This window comes from Macaca thibetana, chromosome 5 (assembly GCF_024542745.1).
Source record: "Macaca thibetana thibetana isolate TM-01 chromosome 5, ASM2454274v1, whole genome shotgun sequence".
NCBI classification, from domain to species: Eukaryota; Metazoa; Chordata; class Mammalia; order Primates; family Cercopithecidae; genus Macaca; species Macaca thibetana.
Genome location: NC_065582.1, coordinates 49,188,683 through 49,205,679, shown reverse-complemented (window position 1 = coordinate 49,205,679; position 16,997 = coordinate 49,188,683). Strand labels below are relative to the sequence as shown.

General features: G+C 40.3%; 1 protein-coding gene across 2 annotated transcripts in view; it reads left to right on the top strand.

The window, feature by feature from the left end:
* The first annotated feature begins 342 nt into the window (after positions 1-342).
* Positions 343-16,997, top strand: part of SCOC (short coiled-coil protein) — a 44,654-nt gene continuing 27,999 nt past the window's right edge. For both annotated transcript variants that reach the window (XM_050790268.1, XM_050790267.1), the window contains exon 1: positions 343-591. In XM_050790268.1, the coding sequence (XP_050646225.1) occupies positions 522-591 (70 nt within the window). In that variant the 5' untranslated portion in view covers positions 343-521. The remainder of the gene's footprint in view (positions 592-16,997) is intronic.

Below are 16,997 nucleotides of genomic sequence, written 5' to 3'. Positions count from 1 at the left end.
TTCCATTTAATCCTCACAACAGACTTATCCTCATATTACAGGTAGAACATTGAGGCTCTGAGGGGTTGTGACTTACCCCCAGGTCATGCTGTGGTCATTGATACATCCTTAAGAAATTTATCATGGGTATCCAAAAGATATGCTAATCATATAAAGTCAATTTCTTCCCTCAACCTTCTCCTTACGCTTTTTGGGCAATTTCCTTGCGCAATTCAGCCTAAGGAAACTTGAAGGCAGGGTTTGGCATCTAGCCAGAGTACAGCAGCCGTGCCAGCACAGCAGCCTCCGGTCAAGGGTTGTAAGTCTTTAACTTGGGTCTCCTACCACTTCCGGTTAAGAATGCAACACTCAGATAAGAACTTCTCAGGTGGAAAGCAGGAAGAGGGTGGATAGTGCAAGGTTCAGATAGCACCTGCTTGGACGTTCACTGATTAATGATTTAACAAGGGCGGTCACATGGGACAACTGCTGCTTTTCTCGGCCCTCATTTTTCTTACTAACAGGTCTGAAAATTGAACAAGATGGACGGGTCCAGGAAAGAGGAGGAGGAAGACAGCACGTTCACCAACATTTCTCTTGCAGATGATATAGGTAAGGAAGACATGGATAAATTCTCAAACACACAATTCTGCAACTACTCAGTTTTTTAAAAATATAACTTTTATTATTTTCAGTATAATGATAAAGCATACTCATTTTAGAAAACTTGAAAAATATAGTTACGAAAACAGGTTTTAATTAAGAGCTGTTTTCCTTTTCCTTTTAAATTAAGTGATAATTTTAAAGTTCCTGTCATCATATAACATGTACTTTTTAAAATAAATAAAAACATAAAATATTTATTTCCTAAAAGTTCAGGAAACATGACCTCAAAGTTGTTATGAAAACAACCTATAATATCGCCATGTTTTGTTCAATTATAGTCAGTTTCTTTTCTATCTTGTAAAATAATTGCATAATTTCTGAAAAATGAACTAGACTATACTACAATTAGCATTTGGGATTATTGCAGAAAATGTTTGATTTTTAAGGCTAAAGTTTGCTGAATTCAACAAGAGAGAAGGAACCACGTGGGAGAGCAGTTCTACAATGCTGATGGAAAGGATAACCATGGTTCATTCAACATCTTGGAAAAAATAGACAGTGCTGAATTGCACAATGTTAACTGGACGGAAACACTTCAAACCTATAAGCACCCAAGTCCTTGGGGGTGTGCGGTGGGGGTGTGTGTGTGTGTGATGGTGGTTGTTTTCTATCCAAGTTCCTTTAGCGCAATCATAGTATGAAGCCAGCAAGACTGCGGCTAAGCAATGGGGGTTACTAATTTTGATTAACAGAGAGCAAGAGCATGAATATTTAACATCAATTGCTCTTTCATACAGCCATGCTTCTCCACTTTCTCCCTAAATGCTTCGATTCAAAAAGCGTCTTTCTAAAGTGCAGCCAGACAATTAACACAAACCACCAGCCGGAGCTAAGCTTCCCTCCTGACACTGCATAAACATGCTGGGGTCTTTGGAAATCAAAGAGGAGTATTTTCAGTCTTTATAAGGGAAGGAAAGGTACAAGGTACTGGGCTGTTGAAGAAATGGGATACCGCTGTCCTTAACATGCTCCCACCAGGGTGTTTTAGAAAACAGACAGAGCTGCAGAAGGCAGTGAAGGAAACAAAGACAGGGGGAAACCCATGTTTCTTAGCTTTGGGAGGTGAGATGAGCATGCGCATGGGGAGCCCTATATGCTGTGGGAAGATGCGGTTCATGTAGAAAGCTTGCTTGCTTGGAATGTGACTCAGCCCAGAATTTTTTCTGGGTGTGCTGAGCCTGAAAGTGGGGACTGTTGGTGGTGCTGGGCCTTTTTACAGCGACTCTCTGACACACCCCATCACACCCCTTCAACTCTCCCCTCCATGTCTCATCTTCTGCCACTTTCACACTTCCAGTGGAGGAAAGAGCAAGAGGACAGGGAATTTAAGTTCAGGTGTCCAGTACACTGTTGGCACTGGTTTTGAGAGGGACTCCATAGGAGCTTATTGCTAATGGAGCATGGGTGTGTGGGCATGGGCACTGAAGAACTAGGAAAGAGTGAGCAATGTTGTCTGGTTGGTAGTGAGAGTGCCGGCAACCACACGAGAGGACCAATGTCTCCTTGCTCCCAATTGCCACTCCTTCTCCTTTGTTAGACCGAGTCAAAAAATCTCAGTGCACAAAAGGCCTTTGGAGCTGGTCCAGCATAATAACCAGTGGTGGACTCAGGAATTAGTGCTAATTTCTGCTGTTTCCATATTTCAAAATGGTAAATGGAAATTGTTCATATATTTGTGACGAAAATGTGCCAGTTAATCAAAACACCATGTTTCTTTGGCTTTTGGAGATAATTTTATTCATTTGACATGGTAACACTGGTTCGCCCTTGTTAATAAAACGTTCTTGGGCTTTGATAACTAAAAATAGGAAAACAAATTATTATTAAAAAATGGAGCTTGTTTAGCAGACATCATTCATTCAAATTGTGGAATCCTTGCAAAAGTAGAGCATTAAAAAGGTATTGCTTATATTAAAAGAAAGTTTAACCCAGTTTCTTACTTTTCTTTTTATAATATACACATATGCATACATATGTGTACACATACATGTGAACATATACGTGTGTGTATATATATATATATATATGTAAGGGAGGCCCAGAGAGTCTAAGTGCCTTGCCCAAGAGCACAGAGCCAATAAGAGGCAGAACCAGACTACCTAGAAAGGAAGGATTTCTTAAACTCCTATGTTCAATAAATTCAGAGTCAATATTAAATGCAATGGTTTCAATACATTTGCTGGATTCCAGATACAATGCTACGTCCTTTTAACATCTTATTTAATCCTTACAGCATCATCGTGATATTATGGTTCTATTTTACAGATGATAAAACTGTAGCTCATATTTTTTTAGCAACTTGTTTAAGGCCTCTCCAGGAAATGATAGAGCCAAAATCCCAATCCAAGTCTCCTATGGTTGTGGACATTCCATCTGAGCACCCTTCTCATCTTACAGTTTCTGCATGGATATTGAGTGGAGGTGGCAGTGTTTGTTCATGCTGGGCTTTTTGGTAGTTTGTTGGAGCTGGATACCAGAGAAAACCTGGCACCTTTTCGTGAACTCTAAAAGCTGTAAGGATTTCAGGCCCTAATGGGTTGGCCTTGGTGATTATCCAGAAAGACATCGGCTACTGGATGCCAGCCGAGCGTGGTATTGGAAGCTGCTGGATACGGAGGCTCTCACACAAGGACCGATCATTTCTAATTCTGAATAGAAAGGCCTCGAGTCTCCGGCACTGATCCCCGTGTGACTGGTCAGACCCGTCACTGTCTCCTCTTACCCCCATCGCCTCCCCCTTATACTGCTTCTTTTCTTATTCAGAGGAAGGCGAGAAAAGGCAAGAGAAAGGAGAAGGAAGTTTTTACTAACTCTTGAAAAGGTTTGTTTGGGGAAAGGATTGAAGGCATTAGTCAAACTTTCGTTTACTTTGAATTTTATTTATTTAAGTAATTCTACTTCCTGATAGTATGGAGCAGTGAGAACAGGCAATGCCAGTAGTTATTCAAGTCACAAACCAGTTGTGCTTCATAAATTTATTTGTATGTGAGTTATACGGATTTCAGAACAAATGTCCCCAAAGACACATTACAAATGATAGGATTCCAGACCAGTCCATACTGTCTAACCGCATGGCTCCCAGACTGTGTGCCAAGATGCTCTAGGGCACCGCAGCAAACTCACAAGGGTTCCATGAGGGCATCTCAACCTCTGTCAGACACTGAGAGGACTACTGGCTGATGGTCATTCATTGTTTCACACTAGACTGAGCTACGTATCTTTCAATGACATCATCTCTTTCAATGCTGGGTTGGCTGCAACTGCCGTGATAAAAAGCAAGTTCTGTATGAAAGTCAGTTGTAGAACAGGGAGTAAGGGTGGCAGTTTGAGAAGGCTGGAGAAGTTATGCAGTGCCCAACGGGTGCACACATCCCATAAGTAAGTGTGTTCCTTTAAGAATGAAATAAAAATATATCTTCTTTCAATTTGGGTATAGTAATTTTTTTAATGCCTACTAGGTTTTTAAGACATAACAATGTTAATAAGATGTTTGAATCTAAACACTTAATATATGGAACTGTTTGGTGTTTCTCTTGGCTTTGGAGCACTATGAAAAAGTTACTGAGACACTAAGGGCACCATAAACCAAAAGATAGTTTAGGAATCTCTGGTCTCAACTGTACTGTAGCTGAACTGGCCCAACTGCTGGGACCTTAGAGGTGGGAGCCATACAGTGCAGGACAAAAGACATTGGAAGGCATTGATCTCTCCTTCCTTCCTATGCTTCCGCTCCCCTGGCTTTGATGCCACCGCACGGCTCAGGTTCCTCTTCAGCCTCTTTCATCTTTCATCTCAGGCTCTTTTGGGAACCTGTGTCCTCCAGCGTTTCCCCAAGACTGTCCTTGGCTACTGTTCTCTCTCTGGACACACTCTCTGGATGATCCTATCTACTCCTAATTCCAGTCTCACCACCCGTTGCTGTATCCCAGTGACTCTAAAACAGAAATTGCAAATTCAAACACCTTCAGGGCCAGGCAATGTGTATGTGGAAAAGAGGCAATGGTATATCATCATTTTTTTTCACTACTTTTCTAAAACAAGCTATTAACATTTCAATTCTGTTTTTAGTTTATCAAATTTTTCATCATGCATCTTTTACATATACCAGACACTGCTCTTACTATGGTTTATTTCACAATGGCATCTCAAGGTTAATTCTTTCAAGGACATACTTTGTTTGCATGTTAAATTTATGGGAACATTCTTCATTTCTCACTATTTTCCTTAGAAGGCACAGTCCTCTTGGACTAGATTTCATTTTCTACTTCTTTCTTATTTACTAAATACAAAAAAAATTTGTATATGTTTATGGTTTATGGTGTACTATATATATATAATGTAGTGGAATGGCTATATATACATATTTTATATATATATACATATATGTAGTGGAATGTCTAAATCAAGCTAATGAACGTATAATTTACCTCACATAGTTATTTTTTTAGTGGTGAGAAAACTTAAAATCTACTCTCTTTGAAATATTTAAGTATACAATATATTGTTTTTAACTATAGTTGCCATGATGTACGAAAGATCTCTTAAATTTATTCATCTTGTCAAATTGAAATTTTGTATCCTTTGGCCAACATCTCCGCAATATCCTCACCATCCAACCTCTGATAATCATTATTGTACTCTCTGCTTCCATGAGTTCGACTTTTTTACATTCCACATAGAAGTGAGATCACATAGTATTTGTCTTTCTGTGCCTGGCTAAATAATGTCTTCCAGGTTCATCTATGTTGTTACAAATGGCAAGATCTCCTTCTTTTTTAAGGCTGAATTCTTCCACTGTATGTATCACATTTTCTTTATTCATCTGTCGACAGGCATTTAGGTTGTTTCCGTATCTTGGCTATTGTGAATTATGCTGCAATGAATATGAGCATGCAGACACATTTTCAATATTCTCATTTCAAGTCCTTTGGATATATACCCAGTAGTGGGACTGCTGGATCATATGGCAGTTCTAGTTTTAATGTGTTGAGGAACCTCCACACTTTTCTATAGTAGCTGTACTAATGTACATTCCCACCAACAGTGTGCAAAGATTCCCTTTTCTCCACATCCTGGCCAACTCTTGTTATCTTTCATCACTTTGATAATAGACATCCTAACAGTTGGGAGATGTTATCTATTGTGGTTTTAATTTGCATTTCTCTGATGATTAGTGGTATTGAGCTCATTTTCATATACCCATTGGCCATTTGTATGTCTTCTTTTGAGAAACATCTATTTAGGCTCATTACCCATTTTTAAATTGGGATATTTGTTTTCTTGCGTTTTCCACTTTTGACTGAAGTAAGGGAACAACATAGTTTACTTTCCTCTTAACTCTGCAGTAAGAAAACAACAGAGCAATTGTGATGATAGAATGACAACCAACACTGAGCCTTGGGTCCAGCCAGGAGGGTTGAGGGTTGAGGCTCCCTGGAGAGCATGTGCCCGGCTCAAAAGGCAGAGCCGCTTTCTGTTTCTGGTTCACTATTGTCATGGAGGGACAGAAATGCAAATAAGTGGAAACTTTAAGAGACACTGGATATTTCATTTTTTTGTACAATTTCCTGGTTTTTCCATGTTTTTCACCTAATCCTAATTTTAAAAACAATAGCACAGAGATCCAAACAAAGCACATCTGCAGGACAGATGTGACTGCAGAGGAAAACTATTTTCAGACTTCTGTTCTCGTATCTTATCACTTGTCTTCACCTCTCTTCTGAGTTTCTGATTCATAATCCACTTGCTTGCCTAGGTATCTCCCAGGGGTCAAATAAACTTAGCCTCTCCCCCCAGTCTATTCCCACTCCTATATTCATAATTTTAATTAATGGCCCCACCATCCACCTAGTAACAAAAGCTAGAAATCATATGTCCTTCCTTCTTTCCCACAATCTGATCAATTGACGATTCTTGTTGATTTGACCTTGGAAATATTTCTGAAATAAATCTGGCCTTCTCCATCCCTGCCACCACCTCCCTCACCAGGTCCTTATTACCCCCAACATAAACCACAGCACCCACCTCCCAGTGGTTTATCTTATTTCAAATTTTATCCCTTCAAATCTACCCTCCATATTGGCCACATCACCACCTTTGCCTCTAGGGAACAGCCAATGCCTCGCAGCCCCTGAAGGATGAAGTCCGATTCACTGAGCATAGCATTGAAGCACCTGGCTCTCCCTATCTTTTCAGTGCCATTTCCTGCCACACCATTTGAGCTCAGTCGGAGACACTTAATGTTCCCTCTACACAGTGCCTAGTTCACGCCTCTGGACGCTGTGCTGCTTCTCACTTGGTCTGGAATAACACTACCCACCTTACTCTTTGTCTGGCCAATTCCTACTCCCCCTTTCAGACCCCACTCAGGCAATGCCTCTCCAGGAAGCTTTCCCTGGTCTTCCCAGTTAGATTTCCTTTCTCCTTTCTGAGAACCCCTAACTTATCTCCATCTGCATTTTTTTTTCATAGCATATGAACAGACAATTCAACAGACTGCGAGCTTCTAAAACACAGCCTGGGTTTTCAAATACCTGTATTCCCAGCACCTAGCACAAATTGAATGGGTTAACATCTTTTGATTAAAGAATTCTGATGGAAGTTGTGTGTGTTGGGATAAGTGCCGGTTTAGGCAGGTCAGCCCCTGGCTGAGAGTTCACTTCTAGGGTTGGCTTTCCTAAATGGTCTCTACTTTTTAGAGCTTCTTTTCTATCCATACTTCTGGGTAAGTTTAGTTCTGTTTTCAGAACGCATTTATTGAGCACCTACTGTCATATGCCAGGTAGTAGGCAGGACCTGGTTATTTGAAGAATTGGCACAGGGGAGTGTGGCAGGAAGGGCTTGAACTTTGAAGTCAGGAATGCCTGGATTTGAATCTGTTAGACTTTGTACAAGCTATCTACTATCCCTGAGCCTCCATTCCCTCAGCTGCAAAATGATCATAAGAATAAGTCTCAGAATTGTTTTGAAGATTAAATGAGATAATAAAGGTGGTGTCTTGAACTAGCCTGGCATAAAGTGAGTACTCAGTACATTTTCCTTCCTCCGCTGCCCATTTCAAGGAGCTCACACAAAAGTTTCTTAAAAGGCTCTGAGATCTGGGCCAGGCACAGTGGCTCATGCCTGTAATCCCAGCACTTTGGGAGGCTGAGGCTGGCAGATCGCCTGAGGTCAGGAGTTCGAGACCAGCTGGCCAACATGGTGAAACCCTGTCTCTACTAAAAATACAAAAAAAAAAAAAAAAAAAAAAAAAAAAAAAAATTAGCTGAGCATGCTGCCAGTTGCCTATAATCCCAGAAACTTGGGAGGCAGAGGCAGGAGAATCGCTTGAACCTGGGAAGAGGAGATTGCAGTGAGCCAAGATCGCGCCATTGCACTCCAGCCTGGGCGACAAGAGTGAGACTTTGTCTAAAAAAAAAAAAGAAGGCTCTGAGATGTGGCCACATCAGTTCTCATGGTAACGGCAATGTCCTGTGGACATGGCACTGTAAGCTGGGACTGCCTGTTGACGTCCCCCTGATAAGGAAGGGGAGGTGGATATGAACGAACTCTTTATACAAGAGCACGATTCTTTTCTGATGAATATAATGAAGCCACTCTTTTCCCTCTTCATGCCAGCCCTCGCCGCCTCCCCGTCGATGTCCTTCCCGTCGCTCCTCTCCTTTATGCCTCAGCCTCCGCCCTGACTCTGCTCTCTAAAACCTCTCCTGAATAATATTCAAAGCTGTGTCTGCGTCTGCTTTTGGTGTCGGCCAATTAGCCCTCATTGTAAGGTTGTAATATGCTTCCCAGAGAAGTGGCACAATTGTTGTGTGCTTTTATTCAGTGATGCTTCCTACCACTATATGGAAAATGTAACAATACCCCCTCACGCCCTGCTGAAAGCAGCCGGGGTTTGAAAAGCTTTCAGAAGGCCATCTGCCGTCCCCTCAGCCAAGCAGAAGATCAGACACGAGGCCCTGCATTAGTTAGCACTCTAAGTAAAAGGTATCAAGGGTCTGTATTCCTTTTCATCTTATCCTCCATTATAATATGGGCTAAAGAAGGAAATAGACTTGTGGCTCCCCAGCTGAGAGAACACTGAGCCATAGCAGGAGTCTTGTCGGTGAAAAGGGAGCAGGCCTTTCTTTTCTGATATGAATGGAGCCAGTGTTTGCAGCCAGCGCCACGCTCCCAAGTGTCTGCCAAGCGACTATTGCCAGCTTTGCTGGGTTACACTGGACATCTTGGGAGACAACGGTGCAGATGAGAGTCCCAGAGTGGGGGCATGGTTAAATAAGTACACAAGGATGCGGCAAGTGCTGGCTGAGGGTGTTCTGGTCAGGACCAGAGAAACCCCTACCACCAGTGTCATTTTTCTTTACGCCCTCCAATGAATTTGGCTATGAATACTAATTTAAAAGATTATTCCCATATCCTTAAGGGTATCGAAAAAGATCATCTCTAGTATGTTGGAAATGTTGTTTTTAGTGAAATCAAACAAGTACATTAATTGCACCAGCAATGGCAAAAAGTTTCAGCAAATCTTAATTGGTATTTGGGATCTATATAAGTATGGATAATGCCATTGGCAGAGTAAAATATCTGTTCCTGTAAGCTAAAGATAATATGGACAGTGGCATTAGGAAAACCTCCCCTGGACCAGCAAAATGCCTTAGAGACTGAGCATAAGAGATTCAATAAGAAAAAGGAGATTAACTCTGCTTCTCAGCAGCTTCTGGGAGTGGTATGGCTCTAGGGTCACTAATGTATTGCTAGAAATTATAAGTGCTCTTTCTGCAGAAAAATCTTCAATCAGAAGAAATCCACTTAACTGAGACAAATGATCTAGCATAAAGCAAAAACTAGTTTTAGTAAACAAGCGTAAGCAATGTCATGTTAGCGTAGTATCTAATGTTTTCAGTAATCGAGAGTGTTCTCTAATTTTCCCAGCAAAGGATAAGTATTAATATTTTGACTCTTCCTTTCAAAGACAAAAACCATCCATTGGTTGCCTATATGTTTTTTTTCTTCGTCATTAGAATAATCACAAAAAAAGGGAGGGGGCGTTAGAATTTTCTCATGTTAAATTTGTACAACATCCTTCACAGTTATGGTGAATTTTTTCCAGGGAGAAATCCAGAGGAGATCCTGAAAATCAGGGTGCATTTTATTAACCTGAGCTCATGAGCTAATAAGATGCTGACCTGTCCCAGGTCTGCATTCCTGAAGAGGGGGCAAGGTGGCTGACACAGGGCCCTTCATTTCACAAAGGCCCCAGTTGGATGGGATCAGCTTTGGACACACTTTCCCTCACAGGCTTCCTGCCTGCTTGACTTGTTCAGAATTTCAGGGTCAAAGCCTGGTTTCCTTAGAGAACTCTAAGGTTCCTTTGGCCTTCAAAGATAGTCTGGGTGCAGAGAGAAGGAGGACATAGGCCCCAAAAGAACAGGACGAACCAGATGAATCAGTTTCTATTGGGCTCCATGAACCTAGAAATAAACATTTGAAATGATCCAAAAGCTTTATAAGTGACACTGCTGAAAGAATATATCCACCAATCACAGAATCAAAGTTATTGTAAAAGTTGTTCCAGAAAAAGGTGTTTTGCTTTCCTAGATAGGCTTTAGTATTCATTTTCTTTCTTTTTCTTTCTTATTTTTATTTTTATTTTTTTTGAGACGGAGTCTCGCTCTGTTGCCAGGCTGGAGTGCAGTGGCATGATCTCGGCTCACTGCAACCTCTGCCTCCTGGGTTCAAGCGATTCTCCTGCCTCAGCCTCCTGAGTAGCTGGGATTATGGGTGTATGCCACCATGCCCGGCTAATTTTTTTTGTATTTTTAGTAGAGACGGGGTTTCACCATGTTGGCCAGGATGGTCTCGATCTCTTGACCTTGTGATCTGCCCGCCTCGGCCTCCCAAAAGTGCTAGGATTACAGGTGTAAGTCACCGTGCCCAGCCTAGTATTCATTTTCAGTCCTCAACAGTGGGAGCATAAAAGACTCAGTGGTAGCTCACATGAATGGTCTCGAAGAACAGTGAGCCTCTCTTGCCTCCTTTCTGTTACAGTGACCTGGGTCTTCCCTCCACCAGCTTTCTTGGGATGCACACAGTCAACAGCAGGCTCTTTTCAGCCCTTACTCACTTTCTTCCCCATTTAATCATTGTTCCCTTCTTTCTCCATACACATGTTTCTTTGTCAGCTTAATGACTTTGGCTCAGAGCGCTTGACTGTGCACATGCGTGGTTTTCATTGCTGGTAGTGTGACGTTAGTAAAAGTTGTTTGAAAAGCTTGTATTTTAAAACACATTCTTCTTTTCTTATCCCTCTTGAAAATCTTTACTACCTTTTCTTACCAGACAAAAGGCTCTACTATTATTTGTTCCTCCATGTGAATGTTTTACTTTCATCTTCATTGTGGTTACCAGGTTAGCTTCCTTTATAAAAATGTTTAGAAGATTTTTTTTAAACAATGTTTCTTATGATTCTTTTTTACTTTGGAATTTTAAATGACTTGAGCTTTGTGCTGGTACAGTGTTTCTCAACTGACACAGTGGATTCCTGTCCTTTCTGCTTTGAGCCCTTTACCATACTGTAAAAATGGAATTTCTGTAATAAAATGTTATAATTTGAGAGACTCTTTAGTTTGCAGTGACTGTTGACCCCTAAATGCTACATTTCTCAGCCAGTGTCTCTCTGTGAAATATTTAGTGATTGTCAAGCATACAGCTGCCCTGGGAGAGCCTATATTTCAAGGAATTTCTCAAAGAACCGGTTTTTGTTTGTTTTTTTTTGTTTTTTTTTTTCAGGATATTTTTTACCAACACAAACAGTAACTCTTCTATTTGTCCATTTTGTAGGTTGGGACATTTATGCTTTTTCTGTAACGTGTAATCATTTGACTGTGAAAGGAATTAGACAAATTCATAACTAATTGATTATTTTTAAAAAGCAAACTGCATATTCCAATGATTACACCCTTAAGGGTTTTTTTTTTTTTTTTAAACCTTTTTGAGGGAGGCAGATTGATGCAGGAGTCGGAAAGAATGATTAATCAAATGTCATTCTAGTTTTCCTGTAGATTCTCAATTCTGGTGACAATTAGAAAATCAGGTGGTTTCTTTGGAAATCCTAGTTAACTATTTGGATACTTATTTCTATCTAAAAAGCAACCTGTCATCAATTATCACAAATAAAACCAAGAGTCTCAAATGTTTGGAGTGACCCCACACTTTACTAACTAGTCATGTGTCTCTGTGATGGTTAATACTGAGTGTCAACTTGATTGGATTGAAGGAGGCTAAGTAGTGATCCTGGGTGTGTCTGTGAGGGTGTTGGAAAGATTAACATTTGAGTCAGTGGACTGGGAAAGCAGACCCACCCTTAATCTGGTGGTCACAATCTAATCAGCTGCCAGGGAATATAAAGCAGGCAGAAAAATGTAAGAAGGTGAGACTGGCCCAGCCTCCCAGCTTATACATCATATATATGTACAAAAAACAATGATTTAGAACAATGATACCCTGACTAATACAGTCTCTTAGGTGAATAATGATAATAAGCATTCATTAAAAACTTATTATATGCCAGGCACTGTGCTAAAAAATTTATATGCATTATCTCAATCCACACAAATATCATGCTATTGATATTTTCCCTGTTTTTCAGATTGAAAACTGGGCTCGGAAAGGTTTAGTACCTTGAACAATGCAGAGCTGGGATTCAAGCCCAGGTCTAGGTGACTTCAAAGCCTCTGTCAAATGACAATGCATCAGAATTGAAATTACTAGATAGATAGCATTTCTGCATTGTACTGACTAGGTAGAAGCAATAAGGTGCCTTCATTGCAGGTATTGAATAATGAAATATGGTCCTCTAGTTATGTTATGAGGTCATTGTTTCAAAAATGTAATCATAGAATCAGAGGGCAAGAAGAGCCCAGAGGCTCTCTACCAATATTGGAATATGCTCCGACATGAAAGATAGAATATAAAATTGTATCTATGTTGTGATTACAACCATGCAAAAGTAATTTATATATATGGACTAGAATGGGAAGGGAACTTGGAAAAATGTATATATTAGTGTGAAGGGATTATAGGTTATTGGATTTTCATGTTATATTTATGCAATGTTTTTCATAAAAAATGAGATTAATACTAGAGTTTTTCTAATATATAGAACTAAGGTATTAATCCTAACATGGGTGATAATTTTCAGAAGCATGTGAAAATATAAGTGGTTGGATTATGGACATCTATCACAACACCACTGTGGTGATGCATGTGAAAAGTTGTTTAGGAAAAATAAAATGTAGAAAGTGGCAAATTTAGCTACAGGATATTCAAGGCATGCATGGAGGGCGGAGAGTAAAGGAGACATGGCACAAATTGTAAATGCCACCCTTCAGCACCGTCATGTCTTTTGCATTTTATCCCTTATTTTGAAATAATCTCAAACTATAGAAAATTTTCAAGTAACCTAAAAAAGATTCTGTTTTGTTCCTAAGTTATTTGAAAGTTGCCAATGCTCTATCACTCCTAGATACATTAGTGTGTATTTCTTACAAACAAAGACTTTCTCCTTCGTAACCACAATACAACCAATATCATCAGGAAAATGGCATCCCTACATCACTCTCACCCAATCTTCAAAGCCCACTGAAGCTTCACCAGTTGTCTTGATAATATCCTTTACAAAAAGTATCAGTTTAAAATCATATGTTGCATGTAGCTGTCACGTCACTTTCATCTCCTTCAATCTGGAACACTTCCTCCATCTTTCCTTGACTTTCATAACTTTAAAAGATTATAGAGCAGTCATTGTGTAAAATGGTTCTCAGTTTGTGTTTTCTGATGTTTCCTCATGATCAATAAGTTTGGCAAGAATATAACAGAATGATACTGTCTTCTTCTCATTGCATACTGTCAGGTGGTATATAATTTCTATTTTCCCTTTACCAGTGAGGTTTACTTTGAGCTCTTGATTACGGGTGGTGTCTGACTCATTTTTCCTTCAGTAATTAGCAAGTATTTTAGAGGGAGATATTTTGAGACTATATAAATATTTCATTTCACATCAAACTATTTATTTATATCAGAATAGATTTACGTTTTCTCAATTTATTAAGTTATAATCCTCAGTATATCCTTAGAAAAGGAAAAAAGGAAGAGATACATAGTACCTTAATATCTTTTATTTATTTATTTATTTAGAGACAGGGTCTCGCTCTGTTGCCCAAGCTGGAGTACAGTGGTGCAATCTCAGCTCACTGCAACTTTCCCCTCCCAGGTTCAGGCAATTTTCCTGCCTCAGCCTCTGGAGTGGCTGGGACTACAGAAGCCCGCCTCCACACCTGGCTAATTTTTGTATTTTTTTTTTTTTTTTAGTAGAGACAGGATTTCACCATGTTGGCCAGGCTGGTGTCAAACTCCTGACCTCAAGTGGTCCGCCTGCTTCAGCCTCCAAAAGTTCTGGGATTATGGGTGTGAGCCACCGCACCCAGCCTTAAAATCTTTTATATATGGAAATCAGGTGTACAGAGATTCTATTCCTACTGCCTTGAATTATTCAAATTTACACTTATATTCACTTCATTTCTTCTCCAGTAAATTTGTCTTCAAATTTTTCTCCAGTAGAGATAGGGAAGGGCAATCAACGAGGAAAAGTGGAATATTCCTTTATCCATTCACCCATTACGTACCCAGCTGTCAGTTCAGTGCATCTGATTTGACTCTCAGGCTGGCACCTCCTGCAGTGAATGCCACTGGATGAAAGTGGGTGTAGACAATGCATGTTCCTATTGCCATGTGGCTGGGCTCCTGAAGTTGTTAACGTTAATTTCCCTAAGGAGATAAGGTGTTTATAAACCAAACATTGATATTTTCACGTGGATCTCAAAGCCGGGACTCAAATTAGGATTATGACCTTAAATTCTACATATCAGATATGCCACTTTGACAAAATGGTGACACAGATCAGAGCTGCCTTTGCCATCTCACTATACTACTTTTCCTAATCCATCGTAGTTGGTATTATTTTCATCATTCTAATAAAGAATGACGAATAGTAGCATCTTTAATTTGTTATACCCCACACCTTCTCTTTTTCTCCCCTTTTCCTCATTCCCTCAACAAACGTTTTATCCACTGTGTCCTTTGTTGTAATCTTGCCTCTGATCCTCTCTTGAGTGCTCTCTATGGTGTGTGTCTTCTTTCCATTGCTGTGTTCTGTCTTCCCTCCCTTCCTTCCTTTCTCTCTCTCTCACCTATGCACTCCTACTCCCTTTGGTTTCTCTCTCTGGTCTCAGAGGGGCCTGACCTTTGAACTCTGCTCCTCTGTCTTTCCCCTGATTCACACTCCCTATTGTATTGATGGCCTACAGGTTTGGAGATAAAGCAACCCCTCACTAATCTGAGTTGAATGCTTTTTAAAAAAGTTTTAGCTTTATTATTTTAAGTAAAAGGAAAAAGAAGTCTTTGGCTCAGATAACTTTGAGTTTACGCACTTGTAATTTGCATTACCAGATAGTTACAATCATTGCTGCTAAATCCATTACCTGTTCACATATAAACATTGCTGCTAAGGCAAATATTTCCCTTGTTTATTACCCATTTATGGAGTATTTTTCTTAGGAACACTGAGTAATGACTAAGTTTCCAAGCTCTAGAGTTGAAGTCCCTGCAATCAAACCCTGGTTCAGGTTTGGTGTGGTAACATTGTGCAAACATCTCTAAACTTCAGTTTCCAGTTGACAACGCTACTGCATGGCTGAGTTAGCCTATAGTGCCTCCCAGCCTTCTCAGCCTGGGTTCTGAGAGGGAACTAAGCCTTCCAAAGGTGTTCATTGTATGCAATGAATTAAATTATTTCCTTGCATCTAGAAAGGTACTGGTTATAAAACACCCTTGGGAGAATTCAGAAAGTGGTCACTCACATCCTTTTCTGTGTTCTGTGGTTCATTTGGGGAAACCTGGTCGAAAAACGCTAGGATTCTGAAATAGAAAATTCCCTTTGGAAAACTTCATAAAATTTACTTAGCCTTCTTAAAATAGAATCACCATTCCATTTGAATCACCATTCTATTAAATGGAATCACCATTTCAAGAAAGAGGAAGAACTTACATTTCTGTCACCTAGAATACCTATTCATTTGGACCAAGAACTCTGATTTATGAAAGTTGAACAGATTAACTGCAATTCCGCCAGTATTTAATATGTGTATGTTATTTTGCATTTTCATCCAGTGTTTGTTACCGAATGAGAGAAATGTCTTTAAGAAACTATTTGTTCTGTACGTTATTGCTGTGTAACAATTTACCCCACAAGTTAGTGTTATAGAGTGACACCATTTTATTTTCCTCACTATTTTGTGACTCAGTGATTCGGGAAGGACTTAACTGAGCAGTTCTCCCTGAGGGGTCTCTCCTGCAGCTGCAGTCAGATGTAGGTGGGGGCTGCAGTCATCTGAAGTTAGACAGGCTGTGTAACCAAGGTGGCTCACTCACACAGCCACGGTGGAAGCTGGCTGCTGGCTGGGAGCTGAGCTGGAGCTGTCATTTCAAGCACCTACATATGGTCTCTCCAGTACAGTGGTTTGGGGGGAATTGTATTTCTTCTTGGTGGCTAGTTTTCCCTAGAGCAAGTGTTCTAAGACCGACAAGGAAGGTTGTGTGTCCTTTTTATGACTGATCCTTAGAAGTCACACAGCATCACTTCCATTACACTCTCTGGGTGGAAGCAGTCCCAAGCCTGTTCAGCTTCAAGGGGAAGGAACGTAGGAGAGGATGTCTATGACGGCATGTCAAGGATTTGTGACCACTTAAAAAATCACCACAGCTGGTCCTCTGGACACAGATTATTAGAAGTCTCATCCAATATGACGTCAGACTCAGGCTGGAGACATGGGATCTAGATGCCCATGCAGATATGGGTGAGGCTCCTCAGGGATGGTCCTTCAGATGCTTTGTACTCTCTCTGAAGACCTGTGAATTAAAGGCTCCTCACACACCCAGGATACAATAGTGAGGGATAGGACAGCATCCATACTTTTCCTCCGCATGGAACTCTAAACAAGATCCCATTTTCTCTTTAGTTGCTTGGCTCCTACTACCTAGCAGGCAGTGTGCTAGAGTCAGAAGACTTTTTGTCGCCCCACTGTGGTGAGGCTTCAGGCAAGCCACTTGACTCCTCTGGATCTCATTTTCCACGTGTAATGAAATAAGACTGATAGATCCCTTGAGAACTCTTTCAGCTCAAAAATTCTGTGATTCTGTGAAATGCTAAAATTGTACTACTTGGATATGAACAGACACAAATCATTGTGCATAATTAAGAACATTCCACAAGTAGAGAATGTTACTAAATAAAGGAT